Raw genomic sequence first — 24363 nt, 5'->3', positions numbered from 1 at the left:
CATCACCAGGGTCCCTGCCGTCTCAGCGTGCCGCCCTGGCCACGTCTCGGGGTGGGGAGTGCTCGAGCCCCTCCTTCCTGCTGAGGCGTCACCGGCTCACGGCCCTTCCCCTCAACTGCACCCAAGCCCAGACACCGGCAAGGAGGGTGGGTTGTCCGGGTCTGTTTCTTAAGATTGATTTATCTGTGTATCTGACATCGAGAGAGTGTGGGGGAGGGACAAAACCTCCCTCTGCTGGTTCGCTCCCCAAATAATTTATAACTGCAACAGCCAGGGCTGGTCCAGGACTCCACCCAGGTGTCCCAGGTGGGGGCAGGGCCAAGGACTCAGCCATCCTTCACTGCCTCCCAGGTCCTCTCTCCTTGGGGATCCTGTGGTCAAAGGCAACAGGGAGTGGAGCAGCTGGGACTCAAACTGGCGCCCACACAGGATGCCAGCCCATAGGATTAACTTGATGTGCCACGGTGCTGGCCCCAACAATTACATTGTTGTGAACAAGGTGGCCAAATATGTGAATAGATCTTTTGCCAAAGAAAAGGCCTAGATGGGGCAACAGGAACAAGATACTAAGCAGGTGCCCACGCAGCTAAGGGGACAGGGTGAGTACACCGCCGGGTCCCTCCCCCGGTCTGTCCGTGACCCACACCCACCCGCCTAGCCATGACTCGGATTCCCAGGCACCCCTGGTCTGAACACGATGGTGGCATCGATTCCCCCGGGGCATCATTTTATCACCCTCAGAGTCCGGGAGACTTGACCTTGCAGGGCATCTCAGCACGGAGCGCAGGGCCAGCCCGCTGCTTCGCGGAACCCGAGCCCCCACTGGGTCGGTCGCCCACAGCATCTCACTTCCAAAGCCTGTGACCTTCCTCCTGCTTGTCCTTGGACTCCCACCTTTTTCACCAAGGACACACTCTCATACTTACACTTTTCTTACCAAAGCAAGTTGCAAGCCCTAGAAACTTCTGGAAACCTTGATGCTTGGAAAACAAACCCAGATGTCCCCTCTCCGCAGCCCAAGGCCGTGGCGTGGCAGACCCCTCTCTGTGCAGACATTTTAGGTTCTCAAGCTTGACTGGCCATGCCCAGGTCACAGGTTCGAGCTGATCACCAGGTGTTCTTCCACCTGCGCTTTTTGCACACCTAAACCTCGTCTCACAGCAGCTAGTCCCAATCTCAGCCTCCTGCCGAAAGGCCCGCAAAGGCAGGAGGAGATGCCCCAGGTGCCCCGTGGGACTCAGCTGCCACTCCTGGCCTTGGCCTGGTCCAGTCCCACGGCTGCAGCCATTTGTGGAGTGAAGCAGCAGATGGAAGATCTCTCTCTGCCTTTCACAAAAATAAAATAAATCTTAAAAAACTGGAGATACACAGAGGGGTCAGACCCCTCGCTCTCCCCTACACGGTGGGGTCAGGACCCCCTCCCTGCTCCCCCTTCCCTGCTCACCCCGCTCCCGTTGGGCCCAGTCCCAGGGTCCTGTTTTAGCAGAGAGAATGGGGTGTGGCATCAACAGAGTGGGACTTGGGTCCCCGTGTAGCCAATAAACCTCTCCTGGAAGACGAGGCCAGAACCCCGGAGGGCCGCAGGTGGGGTGTTGCTGTCCGGTGAGATGCAGCTGCGTGCGTGTGACCCTGATCGCTGCCACCGACATGCACAGGCTGTGACCCAGCTGGGGCTGCCCTCCGTAGGCCGGGGGCTTCCCCATTCTCGGGGTGCACTGAGCCCCGCCTCTTCATCATGGCGGTGGGAGGGGTGAGCCCCCACCTACCCAGCCCCAAGGAGCATGCTGAGTCCAGCAGAAATTTCAGAAAGCTTCTGCCCTCTGAAATGCAGCAGGGGAAGCGGGGGCGGGGCGGCGTCTGGAGCCACCCTGGCTGCCCAGCCTCTGGCCCCACCCACGGTGGAGGTCGGAGGTGGGCTGGACCTGCAGACCCTGGCAGAGGGCCCACCCGAGGCCTGAGCTGCTCCCACAAGGGCTGGTGGGGTGGGTTGGACAGGGCAAGGGGAGGGATGGCAGGAAGATGGGCCAGGATGGAGTTCCCGCTGGTGTCAGGGGCAACTTGCAGTGCCCCCTTCTGTCTGGCAGACCTCACAGTGAGGGGCTTCATTTGCTCTCAAACACCAGTTTCTGGACGTGAGGTACTGGTAACACTGGGAGGAGACGGCCCTGCTCCCCCAAGCACAAAGCCGGTGTCCCTGGAGGCCAAGGCTGCCACCTGGTGCTGCCACCACCTGCCCTGAGGCTGCCCGGCTGGCACCGGTTCCCTCACCTTGCCCTGGAGCACCCTCGGGGCGGACTGCTCTGCCAGCCGAGGCGGGCACCCAGCGGCCGGCAGCTTCCCAGGCCTCCAACTCACACCCCCATCCAGCATGGTGACACCCAACCCTGCTCAGTGAGCAGACGCGAGAGCGGAGAACCAGGGACGGCTTTACTGACTCCGCCCAGAGACCACGAGGTGGGCACTGCAGGAAGGGAACCTGAGGTGGTGGTGTGACAGTGGGCCAGGCAGCTGCAGATCTGGGCAGGGAGCGCTGGCAGGAAACTTCTAGTACTTTCTTCAAGCTGAGCAGGTGTGCAGTGGAGGCAGGGGGACACCTGGTGTCCAGGACTGGCAGTGCAGGGAGGAAGGCATGGAGGCAGGGGGCACCTGTGGCACCCCTACACCCACCCCGGCGGGGGGTCTGGCCGGCTAGTGCAGGCCCGTGGTGTTGGTCAGGTAGAAGGGGCGGACGACAGCCTTGAAGCTGCTAAAGGACCCCGAGGGGCAGGGGTAGGGGGAGACCCTCCGGGAGCTGTTGTTGCTGGTCACGCTGGGGAGGGCGGCCTTGGCGCCCTGGAAGTCGGTGACGTCCACTATGAAGCGCCCCCCGCAGATGGTCAGGGCTTTGTTCTCGTAGCCAATGGTGGGGTCGGAGGAGCCGGCCTTGGTGAGGCCCAGGACGGGCAGCTCCTCGGCGGAACATGAGAAGCCGTAGTCCCAGCAGCGCTGGACGCTGGGGAGGTAGGCGAGGGACCAGGGGAGCAGCTTGGCCCGGAAGAGAAAGCTGGGGTGCGGTGGGGTCTGGAAGGACACCGAGGGGTAGTAAGGGGTGCCGTAGATGCGTGGGGACCTCTGGACGACAGAGTAACTCTGGTAGGAATAGCCCCTGGTCGGGTAGGTGCCCCTGCGGCCCCATGAGGAGCTGGCCGAGACCGAGGCGCTCCAGGTGGCCGAGGTGTACAGCCGCGGCATGTAGGCGTCGTCGGTGAGGTTGAAGCCCTGGTCCCGGGCCAGCAGCCTCAACGGCACCGTGTGGAACTGCAGAGCCTGCAGCATCTTCCTGCGGAACAGCGCCTCGTGCCTGCCGTACACCGACAGGTTGAACCGCAGCTCAAACAGCTCCGCGGGCAGCAGCATGGGGAAGCGCACGGCCTCCAGCAGGCCCGCCACCTCCTCAGGGGACGAGCCCGCCTCCCGGCTCCAGGCGTCCACAGCCTGCAGCAGGGCCAGCTCGCTGGACACAGCCAGCTCGCTTCTGGCCAGCAGCGCCCGCAGCAGGGCGACGGAGACGCTGGGCCAGGCCTCGGCCTGCGTCAGGGCCTCGAAGTTCCAGGCGAGGTACTGCACGCACAGCTCCTCCAGCACAGCGTCCTTCGTGGCCAGCGCGTAGGCGTACAGGTCCAGCGGGGTCCAGAAGGAGGGGTCCTGCGGCAGGAGCGTGGCGAAGAGGCGCCCGCAGAAGTCCTGCAGCTGGTGGGCCTCATAGGCGGAAGCCAGCTTATGCATGCACTTGACCGACGTCAGGGTCACCTCAATCCTTCGGGAGTACAGGTACCTGAGGGCAGGCACACGGGTGAGGCTTTCCTGGGCGCCCGCTGTCCGTCGGGAATGTCCCTGCAGCACTGTGGCATCAGCTTTCTTATGTGAGACCTTCTTAAGACAATTTATACGTGTGTGTGCACGCGCATGCGTGAGGGCAAGTGTGACAGGGTGTGTGAGGAAGCGGCGTGGCGGAGTGCAGGGGTGGGCACGGCTGTGAGGTGCACTGAGCCACCAGCCCCGCCCCACCCGCTCTGCGCCCAGTGGGCGCGCCCTGGAACGCTCACCTGAGGAAGTCCTGCACTTGGGGCATACACTCGGAGTCCACCTTCATGGTAATGTTGCTCCCCGGCTCCTGCTGCAGGGCCTGGGCCTCGGGATTGGCCGCCAGGATGAGCGTGTGGGCACATACGGCCTGCTGCTCCTCCTCCTCCTGCCCCCTCACCTGGATGAACAGGTCACAGCCCTGCTGGCTGTCGAAGAGCTGACCCAGGGCCCAGGAGAGCTCCCCGGAGAGGTCGAGGGTGTGCGCGCTGCTGGTCTCTGCAGGGCCGAAGGAGACAAGCGTGAGGGGCGGGGACACGGAGGGGCAGGACATGGCGGGTGCAGCCCAGGAACACCGGGTGCTGCTGCCCCAGAACAGGTCCCCACCTCCATCCCAAGCAGGCAGAGTCCTGTGTTTGTCCCCACAATCCGCTCTGCCCCCCACATCCAGCACCTCCGAGCCCCACAGCCTGTCCTTTGCCAACTCCCTCCTGCCAATCCAGGCAACAGGAACAACCATAGGGCTTGGGGCTGGGTCACACGGGCAGGGCGGCCTGCGGGTGGAGTTGGGCAGGGTGCTTGCTGGCTGCCCAGGGGCTGCGCCTCACGGGAAGAGGAACATGTCCCACAGGCTGAGCCAGGGAATGCGGGAGCTGAGTTGTGGTTTCAGCTCAGATGTCCTCGGTGGAATCCTGGCCTTGGTTCAGAGGAGCTTCCCACGTGCAGGCCTCCCCACGGGCAAAAGGAGGCTGGTACATGGAAGGGCAGGCGAGGACATGGGCGCAAGTGCCCCCAGCTTCCCCGGCCTTTGTCGGAGAATGGGTGCAGGTGCTGGGAGGGGCAGGCACAGGGACGGACACCCTCATGTTTCCGGGGGTCCCCTGCCCCACCCTGGGCGGGAGGACGGCTACGCACCGTTGGTGCAGATCACGCTGGCGTCTTGCTTGTGTCTACAGTTGCTCCTCAGCCAGCCCAGGGATCTACATTCCGCCAGCGAGGACTCCGAGCCCGTGCACACGACCTCGTCCAGCATGATGGGACCTGTTCCTGTTGGCGCAGCAAAGCACACAGGGGCACCAGGGGTTCGAGGCAGGCTCCTGTGGGCACGTGCGCGGGACAGGCAGCCCGTCCAGGGCACAGTGATGGGAAGGTCAGAGTAGAACCAGCCAGGGGGCAGTTCTTGGGTGGGCGCCAGGGCTGCTGGGTGCGAGGCCCGTGTCCCACACGGTCCTGAGTGCCGCCTGCCAGCAAGGGCTCCTGCTTCCAGTGGCTCGTCAATACAGACGGTGGAGGCAGCAGGCAATGGCTCAATTGTCTTAAAAACATTAAGTCTTGTTTGTTATTTGAGAGCGTGTCATCGGCCCAGTGGCAACAGCAGCCAGGACTGGGCCAGGCCCAAGCCAGGTACCGGCCACTCCATCATGGGCTCCCACATTGCAGGGACTGGAACCCAGGTTCTGGGCCCATCCCCGCTGTCTCTGAAGCTGGGTGGGAAGTGGAGATGGGATGTAGGTGTCCCCTACATCCAGCTGGATCCTCTGCACTGTCACACACACCCTTGGAATAAATTCTTCAAAACCACAGGACAGTGCAGAAAGCCATGTTGTGGCCCTGTGGAGGTAGTTCTGTGTTCCCAGGCACAGTCACAGAGTCAGTCAAGCGTCGGCTGGGCTGCGGCTCTCCCACGGCCAACAAGGGAGCCCAGACTCAGCCCTCGTCCCTGTGGTGGATGGTTCAGGGCTGTCTGACAGCTCACCTGCTTCCGCCACTGAAACCTTGGCTCTAGCACCCACTCCCCACTCATGATCACTACCTCAGTGGAAACTACTTTCCCACAACCCCACCCCCGCCCCTGGGGCTGCTGGGAAGCTGCTTCAAGATCAATGCCACAGGCTGACATAGAGGCCAGTGGGAAGGGCCCAGTCTAGGAGACCCTCACCAGCAGGGTCCTAGGCCCTGGCAGGGTCACGGGGTTGGGGGGGAGAGGAGGAGGTTGTTGGGGGAAGGGAATGGGGCTGGGTGGAGAGAAGGCTCAGCAGGCCCCACCTTGCCCGAAGGCAGCTCCGCCCAGCGCCTGGGTGGCATTCTCAAACCCCAGGGCGCGGCAGACCACGCTGGCATCAGTCAGGTCCCAGAGGTTGTCACACACGGTCCCCCACTGGCCTTGGTAGAAGATTTCCACGCGGCCTTCGTTGGCTGAGTCCCCGTTGGCCAGTCGCATGTCCCCATCCTTCTGGCCTGCAGAAAGAGCAAGGGTCAGGTTGATTTTTTTTTTTAACTTTTATTATTATTATCATTTTATGATATACTTCCATAGACACTGGGATTTCCCTCACCCCCTCTCCAAGTTCCCTCCCTCTCCCCATTGAGTGCCCCTATATTATTACTATAGTATAGCCCTTCATACACAGTCATATGTCCATCATTGCGGGCATGGACAATGGCAGAGAGTCCAGCATCCTATTATCAAGATATAGTTAACAGTTTCATTGGGAGTCCATCTTTGTCTGGAAGTAGAAATGCATACTGCATTGTATCCTCACATCTGGATATGACAGTCTCCATTACTCAGCTACTACACATCCCCGCAAATGAAAAGCCACAATACAAAATCAACAAGAGGAAGAAAAGAAGAAATTGAAAACGCCATGAAGTTAAATTACATGCTACTGAATGACTAATATGTCGCTGAAGAAATGAAAAAGAAAATCAAGAACCTTCTTGAAGAAAATGATGCTGCTGTGGGATCTATGAGTCAGTGAAGAATTTAATGAGAAAATATTTTGAAGAAATAAAACTAAATTTAAAAAATCAAAATCCATGAGATACAGTTTCTGCTAATCTTTATTGGTGAGATATATCTCCTGTAGGCAACAAATAAATGGGTTTTGTTTTTTCAATCCAATCTACTAATCTATGACATTTGATTGATGAGTTTTGGCCATTTACATTCAGAGTTAATATGAATGGGTGGTACTTTGGTCTTGTCATTTTAGCAATGGGTTGGTCACTGATTTAGTCTTCTGTTGTCATTTTACTGGGATGTTCTTCGCATTTGCCTTTGGTTTTGGTGGGTGCTATTCCTCTTCTCTGTCAAGAGAACATCTTGAAGTATCATTTGTAGGCAGGTTTGGAAGAGGCAAATTCTTTTAACTTTTCTTTACTGTGGAAGAATTCTATTTCATTTCCAAAGACAAAGGAAAGCTTTGCTGGGTATGTCATCCTGGGTCGACAATTTTTGGTTTTTAGAATCTGGAATCTGTCGCTCCATTCTCTTCTGGCCTGTAGTTTCCTGTGAGAGATCTCCTGTGAGTTTCATTGGCATTCCTTTATATGTCACTTGATTTTTTCATGTGCACATTTAAGGATCTTTTCCTTCTGTTTGATTGAAGAGAGCTTGATTATCATGTGTCGTGGTGAAGATCACTTTTGGTCAACCCTGTTGGGATTTCTATGTCCCTCCTGGATGTTGTTTCCCAATTCTTTCTCCGGATTAGGGAAACATTCCTTTATTATTTCATTGAATACGTTTTTTAAACCCAGCTTAACTCTGAGGTTAACTCAGTGAACTCTGAGGCTGGCAAAGGCTTTTGCTTCTTTGCAGGGGAGTCTTCAGTAATATTCATTGTGCCTCTGTCTCCTCTTTTGCTTTTGGTCATTGTATTTCTGGTTAGCAGAATCTTCTCCTTGGGGTGGGTTTCTAGGCTCTGTCAAGTTTGATTTTACTTATTGTGGTTAGTACATGGTTCTTTGTTTACAGTCATTCGTACCACTCCCTCCAGCTAGTTCAGGTCTGGGTTCTTATGTCAGATTTCCACCAAGGTCTCCACGGCCCCAGCTCCTGGCTCACCTGTCTCCACCTCCTGTGATACCATGCTGAGGCTGCACCATTGTCCGTACAACCTTTCTCCCACTTCCTGGTTGGAGCAGGTCCCAGGATTAGGGAAAAACCAAGTGTCCTATATAACTACATTGTTGGTGGTGCTGATCTTGCCAGAACCTGTTGGCTGTTAGGTCTGAGGGCCACATGGACCTATTTTGACACGTACGATGCCATAGTCAGCATTATTTTCCCTGTGGGACCAGTGCAATGCACTGAGCTCAGTGAGTTTGCTCCCAGCTCAGCACATGTGTAGCTCATTGTTGTCCCTACAGTCTTAAATTCTTTGCCACACCATACAAAGTGGTGCCTGATGTGCCACTACTAGAGTTCTTGATCTGCTGGCCATCAGGTCTGAGGGCTACCTGGACCTATCTTGGGTGGAACCTGTAGGATGCCCCGTTGTTGCAGTTCATTGAGCCAGAAATGAGTTCACTACCAGCTCAGTGCACCCACAGTCCTGTCCCATAGCCTTTACCTCCCTACACAAAATGGCACTCAATTCGCTGGCCTGGGCTATGAAATCCACCCTGTTCCCGCACCGCCCCTCTGGGACCTGCTGCTCTGTCTCTGCTCCTGGTCAGATCAAACAGACCAGTAGGACGGGCAGTTCTTCGTCTGGGTTCACCTCCTGAGCTCCCACTGAACTCCCCTTCCCACCTTGTTGCTGGTGGAGTTCTGGCTGTCGGTGCAGTTCAGATCGCCACTTGCTGAATGCCGCTGGAGTATCGGTCACTGCAACACCACACCGTTGTGTCCGCTGCTTTCCTGTGTCTGTCAGTCTCCAGGTGCCTCTCTGCTGTTTTTCTGTCCTCTCCTATTTCCTGGCATGTGCCCTCTCTGATTCACACTGGCTAATGTTTCCCCATTTGTTTAAACGTGTCCTTGCCCTGTTCTGCCATCTTGGTTCTCCCAAGGGTCAGCTTGATGCTGCACCTGCCCAGCCACTCCACCCCATGTCCTTGTCAATGACCACGGTGACTTCCATCTTGCCTCCCAACCCCCACTGGCCGACTCGCCTGCCCTTTCCTGGGTGGGGACAGGGATGAAGAACCAGGGTCCCCAGCACTGGAGTGGGAGAGCTCTCCTACCAACTCAGCCCACCAGATGCTCTGACCCTGGGGTTACCTGTGCTAAGAGGCCTCAGGAGGCTCTAGGACAGACAAGGCCCGAGCATGGTAAGGCTCTGTGTCCAGAGGCTGCTGGCCTTGCAACACTGACACAATTGGCCAGTTCACTTATGCCTGTCCCCAGTGCCCCGGGTACCTCCCCATCACCCCACACCCTGGAGAGCCCGGGGTTTCTGGGGCAAGCCTGCATCAAACAGTGGAGCTGGCTGATCCTGGCTTCAGGCAGTGAGTGGAGCGGCTCCCATGTCTCGGAGGGACTAAACCTGTTGGACAGGGCTATAGTGTGTGACCTCCAGGGGCCCAGCTTACCTCGGGTCCCTGCGAGCAAAAGCCACACCCAGAAGAGACGCGGGAGAAACATGGTCTGGCTGGAAGCGCCGACCCTGCAGCAGAAGGATGTGGGACTGAGACCCTGTGCCCGCCAGCCAGAGCCCACCAGGACAGCAGAGGACCCAAGCCACGAGTGGGTCACATGGTCAGAGACAGGTGGCCACAGACAGGATGTAGGGGACAGGACGAGGCTGGGCAGCTGGGCTGAAAGGCCTACCCAAGGAGTGGGCGCCCTCTTCAAGCGAGAGACCCCTGTGGGCAGTGCCCCATTGGCACCTGTGGCGTGCTGATGGGAAGCAAACTGACTGAGGCCACACAAGTCTAGGCTGGGGACACAAAGATGACCACCCAGGGTCCGCTGGGCTCGCTGGCCCCAGTCAGGGGAGGAAGGCAGGACGGAGCCCCTGCTGGGGCTTGCTGGGAAGGGCTGTGTTGGAGACCCACCCCCACGGGTTGGCCCCATCTTCCTGCTGTGCAGAGCTGGGAGCAGGCCCTGGACAGCTTTCTGCGTCCACAATCGCCAGTTCAGGCAAGCTCCACTCTGCTCTGGGCCTTGCCGGCCTCACATGGGATTCCGGGGAGCCCTGATCCCACAGCTGTGACACCCACTGACATCCAAGGAGGTTCTGCACCATGCGATGACCCGATGACCGGAGCCCTGGTTGTCCCCTCGGGGACGGGAAGTCGGGGCAGCCTTTATGTGGTTTCATCTCACCATGCCACGTGCCATGGTACCACTGGGTACAGGCGTTCTCCTCTGCGGTGGGCATGGGCCTGGAGTGAGGGCTCGATGCCAACCCCTCCTGCTCCCTTTGTGAACAACCTGCTCAACCACACTCAGAGCCCCATGGTGCCTGCACTAAGCCAGGGATGTCAGGAGCAGGTCTGGGTGCCAAGGGAGAGGCCGGGACCTTACCTGCTAGGGCTGGCTCCTGTGGCTAACATGCAGACTCCAGCCTCCCCAGCACAGTGAGTTCAGACGGTCCTAGGAAACGCTCTGGGGAACTGTGTCTACTTTCGATTCTCACAAACCACCTGACAGCAGTCTCCTCCGGGGTTGGCTGTGATGGCTCTGGGGGGGCCCCCTCTTCCTCCCCGCTCTGGCCCAGGGAGTGAGGTTGGAATGGCCCAAGTTAGGACCGCCCAGCAAGGGGCAGGGCGACCCCAGCTGCACTCTAGTGCAAACATGCTTCCTGGCTGGCCCGATGCCCAGGTGGAGCGGGGGTGGGAGGCTGGGATGGCCAAGTGCTGAGGTCTGGAGCAGATAGGCTGTACCATTCCCAGCTTGACGTACCTGCACGCTGCAGGCTGGGCAGTGTGGCCAGCTGCTGTGGACAAGCATGCCACATTCTGGCCACACTGCACCAGGCTGCATGGCACCAACCCTAGCAGATGGGCAGGGTGCCCTGAGCCCTAGGAGAAGCTGTGACCAGGGATGTGGCTAGCAGGTGGACATGCTGGGACCATCTGCATCATCTGATGCCAGGGCCAGGCCTTGCCGCTGCCAGACTGCCCAGCCCACTCTCTGGGGCGGTCACAACCTGTGGAGGCGGTACAAGCAGAGCTCAAGGGCAGCTCGGAGAAGCACTGAGTGGGATGCCTGGCCTCACTGGCAGGGTCAGAGCTGGCCGCTCAGATATGGTGTACCCATTTGGTCCACTGGAGCCCCTGGAGGCTCACAGGACAGGGAGTGCCAGGCAGGCTTGGCCCAGCTCAGCCCCATCAAGTATGGCCTGCAGTCCCCGTCCCTGGCATGCAGAGGCACTCAGCGAGGCTGCAGAGAAGTCACTGTGGAGGTGAGGGCATGCCAGGGGGCAGGGACACCTTGGGGCAGCATGGTGCGGAGACATCAGCCACTCTGGGGCCAGGAGAGCCAGGGCGAACAAGGCGGGGACTGGAGGGAAACAGGCTGGTGCAGGCACGCCTGGCTGCTATATCCCTGTCTCCAGAGCCCCCAATTTCCTCTGCGGGTGCCAGGGCCACAGCCTGAGGACTGCTGTATGTCTTGGGACAAGGCCTTGACAAATCCTGCCAGCCCACCCCTCCCACCAAGGTACCACCTCAGCCACAAGGGTTCTGGAGTTCCCTGCCTGGGGGCCCAGGCCTGAAGACATGGCCCTAACATAAGGGTTGTATGTGTGTGTGTGTGTCTATGTGTTTATGTATATATGTGCATGTGTGTGTGTATGTATGTATATATGTGTGCGTATGTGTGTGTGTCGTGGCCCTAACGGAAGGCCCTGGACCCACGGATCTGACCTAACCCCTTCTGCGTGTGCCAGCGAGGAGCTGGTGCGGCAGACGTGTGCCCCCAGGGCGACTCCTGCTGCATGTCAGTCACACCTTGCTCTCGTGTTTGCTTTGGCCTTCTATTTCCACACTGAACAGCAGCCTATGGTGGCAGCTGGGGAGGACCTGAGGAGCTGGGTGAGCCCGCCCCTCACCCCCTACTCCTCCTCTGGCCTCTCTGGCCCGTGGGGAGAGCTGGGCAGTGATGCCTCCTTTGTGTCCAGGTCACCTCTTGGCAGCTCTTCAAGGGGCCCCAGCCAATGGCAGCTGGGCCAGGTGGCCTGGGGGGGGACTGTCGCTCTCAGGTGTGTCCCCCATCTCAGAGGGGCGGGGAAAACACTCCAGGGAGGCTGGGTCCCCTTGGGTACTTCACTGTCTACTTGAGAAGGGGTGACATCGAAGAGCCCCGCTCTACAACATCTGCCTTCCTGCCTGGTGACCGGGCCTCTAGCACCCACATAAGCCCACCTAAGAGGCCTCCACGGGAGGCGGGCACCCCAGGCCTGCCCCTAGGGACACTTATCAGAGCCCAGTGGGCAGTGAGGGAGCCAGCCTGTGTGAGCGGCTGCTTCTGCCTCCCCACTGTCCCCTGCCCTGGGGCTTCAGTGGAAAAGGCGTGTTGGAGGCCAGACGCCACTGCAGGGTGAGGTAGCTGCCGTGAGGGTCCCAACGCTTCTGCCCAGCCTGGCCAGAGCCCCATTCCCTGCCTGCACTGAGGGAGATGGCGGGCTGGCACGGGGAGGGAGGTGAAGGGCTGGCACAGGGAGGGAGGTGGTGGGCTGGCATGAGGCTGCTGCCTGTGTCAAGAACTTTCGGGCGAGAGGCTGCTGAGGCCCATGATGGAAGGAGGACATGAAGGCCATCTCAGGAACATGGCCGCAGGGTCCTCCTGGATTAAGCAGAGTCCAGCTGTCCAACAGCCTCGAGAGGTTCACTGCGCAGGCTGCTAGGAACAGGCGCTGTGCGTCCATTGGCCACAAGAGGCCATCCCTGCCAGCCACAAGGCGTCGCTCACGCCTATGTCTCAGGGACTCAGCTAGCGGCCAAGCAGGGAGGACTGAGCCTGGGAAGGGACAGTTGTGCTCACAGCGGCCAGGCCCGGCCTGCAGCACAGATGTCTCCCTCTCCGGGCATCTGGGGCAGGCTCCGGCTCCGAGGCCGGAAGAGCGGGGGAAGGGCAGGGGGCTGGCAGGAAAGGAGGAGGGGTGGTCAGCCGGCCCGCAGACGCCGCAGGAGAAAGCCAGACATGAGCGGTGGGTTGTCCGTGTTTATAGATTCCAGCGAGCCTGGCCGCCCTGGCCACCACGCGGCCACCCGGGCCTGGCGCCCCTCAGATGAATTCTATGCCTTCGTACTTGACGCTGCCGATCTTGGTCTCGGGCAGCAAGAGGCGCCCGTCCAGCGTGAAGGCCATGATGTAGGTGGCCACTCTGCCGCTGTCCTCCTCGGACTTGAGCGCCACGATGATCTGGTCGTCGGTGTTCGGGATGAACTTGAAGGACGAGAAGCCGTGCGTGGGGACCACGTCCCCCACATGGCTAACGGCCACGTCGCTGAAGTCAGAGGTGGCGCTGAGCAGGAGGTTGGTGCCCCTGAGTTCGTCGGCCTTCTCGCTGTAGCGCTCGTGGCTGGCCCGGCGTGGCAGGAAGAGCCAGCGGTGCAACGTGTCGCTCCAGCAGGCCGACTCGTGAAGGAGGTAGCCTGGGGACAGACAGGGCGCTGGGCTGCCAGAGGCCCCTGCTCACCGGCGGGGTGCCCGGGCCCTCACCCCCAGCGCCTGCACCCTGTGGCGCTGCAGGAGCCACCAAGACACTTCTGTACCCTGGTTTCCTGTCCACCGAGGGACAGAGACCGAGAAGCCCAGGGCTGCATGTGAGGGGGAGCGGCGCCCCTGAAGCCAGGATGAACCATGGGCCATCTGTGGCCAGGCTGGGAGCTGAGCAGGTCTCCAAATGCTGCCCACAAGGACACTGGGAGGAGTAAGCAGCAGCCAGAAATGTGGACCTTCCTCCCCCGGGGCCTGGCTGAGGCAGGCTGGAAGGGTGGCCATGTGGTCAGGGCGCATGATGGGAGCACAGGACCCACTGACCTGCGGGGAGTGGGCAGCGGAGAGGAAAGGGCAGAGCTGTGCCCTGGAGGCAGGGCAAAGGGCACGGCCACGGGCCTCACCAGGCACCTGCCTGACCCACACCCCCGCCCTGGGCCTCACCAGGCACCTGCCTGACCCACACCACCCCCGCCCTGGGCCTCACCAGGCACCTGCCTGACCCACACCCCCGCCCTGGGCCTCACCAGGCACCTGCCTGACCCACACCACCCCCCTGGGCCTCACCAGGCACCTGCCTGACCCACACCCCCGCCCTGGGCCTCACCAGGCACCTGCCTGACCCACACCACCCCCCTGGGCCTCACCAGGCACCTGCCTGACCGACGCCCCTCCACACTCCAGGCCTCACCTGGCGGTCGGATCCCGGCGGCAGCTCTGAGAGCGCTGTAGCTGGCCACCCAGTTCTCGTGCTCCACACTGCCCTTGGGGCCCACAACCTTCACCCACTCGGGGTTCTCGTTCAGCACCTCCCCAGTGGTTGTGGTCCACTCCTTGCCCAGCCCACCCACGTAAAGATGTTCGTCCTTCACAGCCAGCCACTCAGCCTTGAAGCCTGGGGCAACGAGAAGAGGGGCACCTGAGACCCCTGGCACGCCCTCAGGCACGCCCATCATCCTGCCCAGGGAACAGGGATGGGAGGCCGCCAGCAGGGCCTCTCCTCTCCCTACTCTCCAGGGAGGAGTGGGTCCACCTGGGGAACAGGGCAGGGGCTCCCTGTGGGACCGTGCTGGCTGAACCTCTGGACCCCCACGCCTCCTGAGGCCAGCATCCAGAATGCCTGTCCCAGAGGGGTCCTAGAGTATGGGCCCCTTCCCCATACGACTTTAGGACCTGTGCCCACTGTCTCCCAGGGTCTTCATAGAAGCCATTGGCCAGCCAGCAGACCCCAGGGAGCCCAACCTAGGACTGCCCCACACCCTTCTGTCCGGGCTCCCGTGCAGAGGCGGCCCTGCTTGCTACACTCTGGTAACCACAGAGGGCTGAGAGAGGACTCTCCACTTATGGGTTCACTGTGACTGACAGAATATTCTAGAAAGAACTCCTTATTCTCCAGCAGGCCCGTAGTTAGTGGCTCCTGCCTCTAGAAGCTGCTTAGCGGGAAGAGGAGGTTGGGGCGGCTGCTCCTCCCCACAGCCGGAGCCGGCCCGGCTGGCGGTTACCTTTCTCCACGGTGCCATCGCCGTCCGCCAGGATCACCCAAGGCACAGCCTTGGTACCGTCAATGTGGTAGATGACCCCTGTACGGTCATCCACGGAGTAGAGCTTCCCATTGAAGACAACCAGGTCCGAGAGCTCCATGCCCCGGCCCCTCTCTGCCAGGTGAGACACCAGCACCCTGTGCTCTTTGTCCCACTCCACGGCAACCTTGTCCCCGCTGTCCGACAAGGTCAGGTACCCCTTCCTCAGGTAACTGAACCACGTGTTCTCCTCCTGGGCCCTTGACTCTGTGTCCAGGTCGGCAATGACCGCAATGCGGTACCGAGTCCCGTCCGGCGTCCTCTGCGGGGCCGACAAGGGGTAGGTGTCATTGTAGCGGGATACAGGGGCCTGGTCGAGCCTCCAGTTGTGTGCGTTGCTGGTGGGGGGCCTGCCTGGGCCAGGCCGGTGGGAGTAGAGCAGCCAGAGGATGGCAGCGCCCACGACAGATGGCAGAATCACCCTCCAGCGTGGGCGGAAGCGGGGGTCCGCAGCCTTGGTCATGGACAACAGCACAGGAAGGCCCCCCACACTGATCCGCAGGGGGTGCATAGACTCATTCCATTGCAGGGGCTCTGCGGGCTGGACGGGCATCAGCGTGCTCGAGCCACGGGACCTGCACGGCGGGAGACGCAGGGCGGTCAGCGGGCCACAGGAGACGGCAGGCTGGTCAGGGGGTTGGGGCCACTCGCGGGCCGTGGGCTTGGCCAGCAGCAGGGGTCTCCAGGACAACTGCATCCATGGCTCGGTTAGGCCCTGCTCTAGCCTTGTCTCTGCTTCCTCTGAGTCAGCATGGCGGGAAGGTTTTTCAACACAAAACCCCTCAACTGGCAGGTCCCAGGCAGCAGGAAAGATACCCGAGTGGGAGGGAACAGCTCTGTGGGAACTGGAGCTTTCTCCCTCCAAACGGGGGGTGGGGACAGGGTCAGTGTCCCTGCACCAGGAAGCCCTCTCTGCCTGGCCTGCCTGAACCACCTCCCAGCCCTCAGTATCAGTGAGGACCTCACAGCTGGCGCTGGCTCCCCTCTGCCCGCCTCAGAGGGCCTGGCTCCTAGCATAATGCCCAGCCTCAGGACAGGGCCCCTTGCTTCCTGGGGGCCAGGTCCTGCAACATTCCAACACCAGGGAGACAGGCTGGCGGAGCAGGTGGGCAGCCTGTCCCCTACAGGGAGCAGGGACAGAGTGGCTCCCTGGGTTCACCCTGTCCCCCTCCATGGCCACTTCCTGGATTCCAGGGTCAGTGCTGGTGGCTGCCAGGAGCCATAGCTCCTCGCTCTGTCCCAGCCACAGTGCTATGGGCACAGAGTATGACAGCTCAGGGTGGCTGTAGAGGCACTGGGCGGAGCCAGCTGACTCCGGGACATGGCCGAGTGCCACCCAGGGACAGCAGAAGGCTGTTCCCAACCTGGCTGGCAGAGGTTCCTAGCAGGGGGCAATGTGGTCACACTGGCAGACCCACCAACCTGGACAAGGGAGCTGGGCCTGGCTTGCAGTAGCCAGAGGTGCCCCTCTTCACACAGACCACTGGTCCACAGGGAGGGCAGAAACAGAACCCTGAGACCCCATGGAAGCAGGCCTCTCTTCTCCCCTTTCTGGACAGACTCTTGGGGGTAGGGGCAGACTGCAAATTACATTGTCGGGTCCCTTAGAGGAGATTCCAGGTCTCTGGGGGCTGCTGCCACTACCTGGCCAGGCAGTGGCACAGGGCCGCTCACTGAGCCCTCCCAGGAGGCCAGGCTCTGCTCTGCCAGGCCCTCTCGGGCCCAAGGCTTAGAAGCCCCGGACAGGCCCACGAAATACCACCCCTCGGCAGCAACGCTGCCACCCAAACCTGCCAGCCCTCGGCCCTTGGTCTCCCTGCCCGACCCATCTGAAGCTGCGGCTCCTCCCCACTGGCCCCCTCCTCCCCGCGGTTCCCCCAACATCCCCCACTGTTCCCCCTCCCCGCAGTCCCCCCAACAGCCCCCACCAGGCTTCCGGTCCAGCTCGTCTCCATCCCAGCTTCCTGTCAACGCACAGCCCAAAAGGCAGTAGGTGACCAAAGCCTCGAGTGAGGAGCCCTCAGCTGGGCTCCGGGCCCTTGCCTTGGCCTGGCTCAGCTCTGCTGCTGCCGGCACTGGGGGTGGGGTGGAATCAGGGATGAAATTGCACTCTCTCTGTGTTTTCTTAACCCTGTGCATCAGGTCACGTGGTTCTCACGCAGCAGCAAGAAAGTGGCCGTGACCGCCTGCTCAGCCTCCATGGCTGTGGACCGGCCACACAGGCTCTGGCCCCCGGGGCAGGGCTCGCCACCCCTTCCTGCTCCGGGACACTTACTCACTGCCACCCTTTTCTAAGCATAAGCTCCGGAAGACGCCCCACCTGCCTCTCTCGCAGCTCTGGCAGCTCCTCTCAGCCCACCCAGGGAACCCTGAGACAGCAGGCTGCCTACCACCATGTCCCTGGCACCAGGCAGGACACACTTCCAAAGGCAGGGTTCTTCACAAGCCCCCGCACTCCCTGGCCCCAAGTCACAGCCCAAGTCCGCAGTCCTGGACCAAGCTCTGACAAGCAGGCCGCTCTGGGCCACAGGTGCAGGGAGATGAGACCTGCCAGTGCAACCTGGGGTCACTCCTTGCCCTGGGGTGTCCTCGCCTGCCCTGCTGTCACCTTCTGCACCCCAAGGAAGCTCAGCCCCACTTCACTCCCTACTGCACCTGCTCCCCGCCTCCCCTCACCCTTCCGGCAGCCCCTGCGTGGAGCTGGTCCTTCCCGCTCCACCTGCTCACTGGCTGAGACCTCCAGACCCAGCCATCCTCGCTGATGTTGAAGGCTGACCTGCAGAGGCCATCAGAGCCCTTCACCACCCCAGAGGGGCCCACACTCGCTCCTCCCTCCCTCCCAGCTGCCCCGGGGCCGCCCTGGCCCTGCTTAACAGAGCCAGCTTCTGCCAGCCTCTTGTTTTCCTGGGCTTGGCTCCCTTCTGTCCACGGCCAGGACCCGAGACCTGCCCAGGGCTGGACACCCACTATGGGGATCCCCCAGACACTCCCTCCACACACACTGGCCCAGGCACCAGCTCCCTCCCATGTCCCCCAGGCAGGTAAACAGGTTCCTGCTGAGGAATTTACACTCCCGGCTGGAGACACTCCCACATTCTGGGTAGACACCAGGCCCCTTCTCTGTCCCTGCCTGGCCCCCACTGGAGAACCAGCCCTCAGGTATGTGAGCGAGCACCTGGGATGGAGCTGTGCTGCCGGCTGGGGCACATGCTGGGGGGACAGACCTTCGCACAGTCTCCCTAGGCACCTGCCTACAGGCCTGCGCTTGCGGTGGGCTGGTGGAATTCCCCGGGGTATACAGGGCCAGGGCTGGGCCCGGTGCAGGATGTTACCTCCCGTCCCTGCAGGCCCCTGCTCACGACCACCTCACACCTCCCTCCACATGCTGGCAGGTGGGGCCTCCAACCTGTGGCCATGTGGCCAGCTGGGGCTGTGCCAGGAGACTCGCCAAGTGCCTGGCCTGCCCTCCTGCGGACTGAGTCACTTGGAGTTCTCGTTCTGCACACCCAGACCTACGCACAGGGCTCCCCGACCTGGACAGCCACCCTCCTCCACAGCCATCCTGGGTCCCCTGTTGCCAGGGCCACAGCCTCTGCAGATGTGACCAATGGCCTGGGGTAGTGAGGCATCCAGGTGGGCTCCCAGCATCTAAAGGACAGAACCACGGAGCCAACAGCTGTGGGGTCCCAGCTGGGGGACACCCAGAGGCCCCAGAGGTGGAAGCCCACCCCTGTCTTGTTGAGAGTGGGTGCAACCCTGAGCACCAAGACCCAGCCCCAGGAGCCCGGACACTAGGTTCAAGAGGTACGGTTCTGAGCCACAGGGTACATGGGTACTCGTCACAGCAAGCCCCAGCACATACACCCTCCTGACGTGGCGCTCACTGGGCCACCTTTGTCCCTGGGCCGCCCTCAGCCAGCAAGGACACACCCCACTGCCTGCTCCAAGTCTCCCTTCCCTAGCCTGCATGGGTTCCTGCAGGGAAGGCCCCTGAGAGACGACAGGGATTCAGGACCCACCGACACAGTATTCCACCTGTCTTCCAGAAAATTCCCTTCTGGTCTCCACTGGCATCTCAGGAAATCACTTTTGCAGCAAGTAACATGCATTCGCTTTAGGCTGATCCACCCCTAAAACTGACAGAACCTGGTGTTCCCAGAAAAAAACTGGGTGACCAGCCTGGTGCTGTGTCTGCACCGTGCACAGTCCCACACGGCAGTGCTTCCTGCAGCCCATCTGCCTCGCTTCTGATGCAGCTCCCTGCTAACGTCCTGGGAAAGCAGAGCGCCCCTGCACCCATGCGGGAGACCGGGAAGATGCTCCCGGCTTCAGACGGCACTAACTGGCCTCTGTAACCATTCAGTGAGCAAACAAGCAAAACGGAGATTCCACTTGCTGTCTCTCCACTCTCTCTAAATGTTTCCAGTAAGTAAATAATCCTTTTTTAAAAGGGGGCTGGGGTGGGCCCGGCGGCGTGGCCTAGCGGCTAAAGTCCTCGCCTTGAAAGCCCCAGGATCCCATATGGGCGCCAGTTTTAATCCCGGCAACTCCACTTCCCATCCAGCTCCCTGCTTGTGGCCTGGGAAAGCAGTTGAGGACGGCCCAAGGCTTTGGGACCCTGCACCCGCGTGGGAGACCCGGAAGAGGTTCCAGGTTCCCGGCATCGGATCGGCGCGGCACCGGCCCGCTGCGGCTCACTTGGGGAGTGAATCATCGGACGGAAGATCTTCCTCTCTGTCTCTCCTCCTCTGTGTATATCTGGCTGTAATAAAATGAATAAATCTTAAAAAAAAAAAAGGGGGGGCTGGGGTGATGGCAGGGCTATGAACGGCAGACAGAAGCCACTGCAGGAGGGCAGCAAGATGGATGAAGCGGCCCCAGCAGGAAGGGCTGACTGAGGCCTCTCCCCTCCCGCCCCTGCACCCAGGTAATCAGCCACTGGCTTCACTGGGATTGGAAGTCCACTGGCCACACAGCCTGCGTTCGGGCCTGATAAGCCAGGGACACGCCTGGCTGGCAGCGCTGACAGACGCCCGGGAGCAGCTCCTGGCTCTCATTGCCCGTTGCCATCGTCCGGGGCAAGATCCTCGGAGGGGTGACCAAGAGGCACATGGGGGAGACTCTGCAGCCTGCCACCCCTCCCCACTCACATGGGCACGGGACAGGCTTACGGCTGTGCTGTTCCTGGTCCTTTTACGGACCCGGCGACAAGGACAACTCTGAACATTCCAGGGAACCTTTCCCGAGGCCCGCAGCAGCGCAGCTGGGAAGCAGGTACCCTGGCACACACCGGAAGGGCCACTGTGGAAGGCAGACGCAACAGCGCCCCAGGCTAGGGGCCAGGCCTAGACCCAGGCCACTTACCTCTGGGGCGTATCCCAGCCTGCCACAGGGCTCCCACAGCCGGCGGGAGGCTCCTCACACAGCCACCACGGCCTCCTTCTCCGCTTCCTTCAGGAGTGGAAATGTGGCAGGTGGCAGAATAAACAGGCTCTGAGAGACTCCTCCCTCCCAGGATCCGGCAGAGCAGGAAGCCACAGGGGAGGTGTGCTCCTCACTGCCCGCTCCAAGCCCTGGGCGTGCCCCTCCCTGGGACCCAGGCACCATCCAGTCCCCATACGCTCCCCCCAGGGTACCCACTCTGCTTCCTCCCCAAGGGCAGGGCAAAACCCGCTGCTCCTGCAGACTGCCCCACGCAGCAGGGACGGGCCACGGACTGCAAAGTGCCAATGGCATCCAAGGAGAGGGGCTTTGGGGAGGGCCTGCCCCACGGGCCAGCTCACACTAAACCCTCACTGGATGTCACACTAAACATGAGAAGGCCACATCCGATCTGCGAGCTGCGGGGGCCAGGAAGGAACAGCAGGCGCTTGTTTTAGGGAGCTAGGGAGCCTGCTCCCAGACACCACGGGCCCCACCCTCAGCAGCTCCCCACGCCTCGGCACGCAGTGCCGCCACTGACGGAACCAGAGACGCCATTCCCCGTGCTCACCCTACGGAAGAGGGAACACGTGACTGCAGGTGTAGCGCCCTCCACACCGCGCTGCTGGCTTGCTGGACACTCTCAGATCCAGGTCTCATGGGAGAGCCTGCCCCAGAGGCACCTGTGTCCCTGGCCTTGCGAGGGCCCTCTGGGCCTCGGTGCCCTGCACTCCTCTCCTCCGCGCTGAGACACCTGTGACCACATGAGGCTCAGCAGAGATGTGGACCAGCAACCCAGCCCCCTCACCAGTGAGGGAACACGTTCCTAGGACAGAGAGTTATGATGGGGACACCGTGTCACCCCAGGGGGCAGTCAGCGCCAGGACACCAGGCAGCCTGCGCTGACAGGCTCACAACAGGGCAGTGCCCCATGGCTCGGACCACCCAGGCCACACGGGGCGGGATTCCGAAGTAGCAACCCTCCCGCTCCAGTGACTCTCCAAACATTACCACACCGTGCGCCCCCACAACACCTGGAAATGAAGGAATGTGACAATCCCTCTACCCCATCGGTTGGGGATCACTGTCACCTGCTCCAACCCTCTTCAGCTGGCGTCCCCTCAGCACTGGGCTCCCGGGCCAGATGGTACCACAAGGCCCTTTCAACCCCAGAAACCTTCTGGTCTCTCCTTGCCCACCTGTGCCTCACACCCTCACATCCGTGGCTCTGACTTCAGCTCCGTGCACACACAGGCCTCCCAGGAGAGATGACGACGCTGGGAGAAAGCCGAGCCGGCTTCTCCACCTCGCAGGTTACTCCCTGTCTGCATCCCCGCTTCCCAGCAGGGAAGCCCATCGTGCCAGTTCCACTGCTGGCCTCGGCTCAGAGTTCTCTGGGACCCACCGCCCAGGGAGCCCCGAGGGCAGTAGGGCCAACGCTGCATCCCCAGTGCCAGCCCAGCGAGGGCTGGAGCTGCTCCAGGACTTGGGGCACCAGCCTCGCCCTGACCACACTCCATGCCCACGCTGCTCGGGGAGCGCTGGGACCCCAAAGCCCAGGACCCCTCGGGAGTCCCCAGCCCTGTGCGGAAGGGGGCTGATGCACCAGGGCAAGGAGCGCCAGTGTCGTGGCTCAGCGGTGTGAGCCACTAACCTGTAGCACACCAGCATACCACACGAGCACAGGTTTGAGTCCCGGCTGCCCACTTCTGACGCAGCTCCCTGCTAACGGCCTGGGTAAGCAGCAGGCGATGGCCCAAGCGCATGGGCCCTGAACCCCTCGTGGGACATGGGTGGGGTTCTGGGCTCTACACGTGGCTGCCAATGCCGCTGCTGTGGCTCCTGGCCTAGCTGACCGGGTGTACCATAAAGGGACACTCCCAAGGCCTGACAGCTTAATCCCCAAGCTGCGGGGTCAGGCATGAAGGAGGGGATGGAGGCCTCAGCGGAGGGGCAGGCCCCATCCGGCTTGCCCACTGCCTGACACCAGCATTGTTTCCACAGGGTGGCACAATGCACAGGGCAGGAACTCTGCCCCAGACCATGCAGTGGCCTCACCCTGAAGACACAGGGCTGCACCAGGCACGATACCCTGGCCCGTCCAGGCAGCGTGTGCGTGGGGGTGCGGGAGGCAGTGTGGCCTCAGGCGGCAGCTCGGGCACCCACATGGGGCTCTCTGAGGCCGCCAGGCAGGGGCACCAGGGACGGGTACCAGGGAGGGGCCCAGCCAGCCATGGGCTGCAGCTGGGCTGTCCTGCTCAAGGTTGGGTGGGTCTGGCGGGTGGCCTGCTGCCAGGCAGGCCTTACAGATGCCATCAGACTCTGCTGTCCACACCTGAGCTTGGGGGAAAGGCCTGCAGGGAGCACCCACCACACCTCCCAGACCGGGGGCTGAGCCCCGGGGCGCTGTGCCCACCAGGAGCCACCCACAGACAGCAGCCTGGGTCGCAGGTGCAAGGGACAGGTGAGGAGGGGCGGCACCCAGGCAGGGGGCTAGCCAGGCCTGCGGGGAGAGCCCAGGCTGCAGGGCTGAGAGGGGCTGCCAGGGTGAAGTCCCCTCCGAGGAGGACGGGAGGAGGGGGAGGATGGGCGGAGAGGTGTGCCTGCTGGGGAGGGGACGTGCTCCCAGCCGCACAGGTCAGGGAGGGCCGGGGCACTCAGGGGGCTGACCCCCGGGGCTGGGGGAGGGCGCGGGAGAAGTGTTCCTTGCCGGTCAGAGGGGAGTGGCGTCCCTGCCGGTCAGAGGGGAGTCCCTGCCGGTCCTAAGCGGGGAGTCCCACGCTCCTGACAGCGGGGTGGCCCGTGGTTTGGGGTGGCGGGCGGGCGTCCAGCACTGGCCAGGGGACGGAGGACTCCCGGGTTCCGGGAGCGCTGTGTGCCTGCGCGGGGCAGGGGGCAGAGCTGACTAACCCGGTTGGAGAGGAGGCTCCCCGGGGGCCGGGGCGCGCGGGAGCAGCCGAGGGGACAGGGCCAGCAGGGCCAGCAGGGCGCGCCGTCACTCACCCGGGGCGCGCCAGGCTCCGGTGCCCGGGCGGTGGGCTGGCTGTGAGGAGGGCCGGGCCGAGCGGGCAACCGACTTCCGCCCGGCCGCCGGCGGACGCTCCCGGCAGGCTCCGCCCTGCGCCTGCGCGCTGGGGGCTGCTGGGAGTTGTAGTTTGCGGGCGCTTCGGGGAGCTGGCGATGGCGGCTGCGTGCTGCCTCTCCCGCGTGGACCCTAGTTTTCTGTCTCCCTGGCTGTTCGGGACGGCCGCGTCCGGGAAGGCGGCGGTGTTTGCCTGCAGCTCCCTAGCCGGGGTCCCCGCTGCCTTCTCTCCCAGGGAGGGCCACTGCAGGGGGGACGGCCCGGAGGCCGTGCAGCGTTCCACGCGAGCTTCTGGGGTGCTTGTGGGGGGCGCCTCCGTTAACTCAAAGAGGCCCCAAGGTAGGGGCTGGGGCTTCAGACTGTGGCCTTGGTACCCAGTGGGAAGCACCACCGTCCTTGCCCTTTTGCACGTGTCCTGCCCGGAGAATGCTCTATGCTGGGTCTGGGAAATATTTTTGGAAATATTTTATGACGAGCAAGATCGTGACATTAAAAAAAAATTTTGAATATCTCCTGAAGACACAGCAGATTTTGTCTTTCAGAGGGGCAAAGCCCACCCTCACGTGTGTTATCCATCGTGAGCCCCAACCACATTCCACACAGCGTGGCTGGTTCTTTTGTTTGTTCCTTTGTTTTTAAGATTTACTTTTTTTAAGATTTATTTATTTATTTATTTTTTGTTACAAAGTCAGATATACAGAGAGGAGGAGAGACAGAGGGGAAGATCTTCCGTCCCATGATTCACTCCCCAAGCGACCGCAACAGCCGGTGCTGCGCCGATCCGCGTTCAAGGTGAGGACTTTAGCTGCTAGGCCACGCCACCG

General features: G+C 61.5%; 2 protein-coding genes across 4 annotated transcripts in view; both read right to left on the bottom strand.

Annotated features, from left to right (window-relative positions):
* Positions 1–2409: 2409 nt before the first annotated feature.
* The window catches only part of LGALS3BP (galectin 3 binding protein), an 87858-nt gene continuing 65904 nt past the window's right edge, over positions 2410–24363 (bottom strand). The window contains exons 2-7 of one of the 2 annotated variants that reach the window (XM_058675285.1): positions 10319–10345; positions 9382–9455; positions 6109–6300; positions 4978–5109; positions 4086–4341; positions 2410–3814 (exon numbers count right to left, since the gene is read on the bottom strand). In XM_058675285.1, coding sequence (XP_058531268.1) covers positions 2689–3814; positions 4086–4341; positions 4978–5109; positions 6109–6300; positions 9382–9433 — 1758 coding nt within the window. In that variant the 5' untranslated portion in view covers positions 9434–9455; positions 10319–10345 and the 3' untranslated portion in view covers positions 2410–2688. Of the gene's footprint in view, positions 3815–4085; positions 4342–4977; positions 5110–6108; positions 6301–9381; positions 9456–10318; positions 10599–24363 lie in introns of those variants that run through there. The other variant, XM_004593029.2, reaches the window with a different exon arrangement.
* On the bottom strand, positions 12945–23588 carry CANT1 (calcium activated nucleotidase 1). 2 transcript variants are annotated; one of them, XM_058675288.1, is made up of 4 exons: positions 23461–23588; positions 14959–15611; positions 14148–14351; positions 12945–13392 (listed from the first exon to the last, which is right to left on the bottom strand). In XM_058675288.1, exons 2-4 carry the CDS (start codon positions 15587–15589, stop codon positions 13022–13024), a joined length of 1206 nt encoding a protein of 401 aa, XP_058531271.1. In that variant the 5' UTR covers positions 15590–15611; positions 23461–23588; the 3' UTR covers positions 12945–13021. The 2 variants fall into 2 exon arrangements, with proteins under 2 accessions (XP_058531271.1, XP_004592919.1); XM_004592862.2 differs by lacking the exon at positions 23461–23588 and adding an exon at positions 20401–20547.

Source organism: Ochotona princeps, chromosome 17, assembly GCF_030435755.1.
Source record: "Ochotona princeps isolate mOchPri1 chromosome 17, mOchPri1.hap1, whole genome shotgun sequence".
NCBI classification, from domain to species: Eukaryota; Metazoa; Chordata; class Mammalia; order Lagomorpha; family Ochotonidae; genus Ochotona; species Ochotona princeps.
The sequence above is the reverse complement of the archived record's forward strand: the minus strand, read 5'-3'. Positions and strand labels throughout refer to the sequence as shown.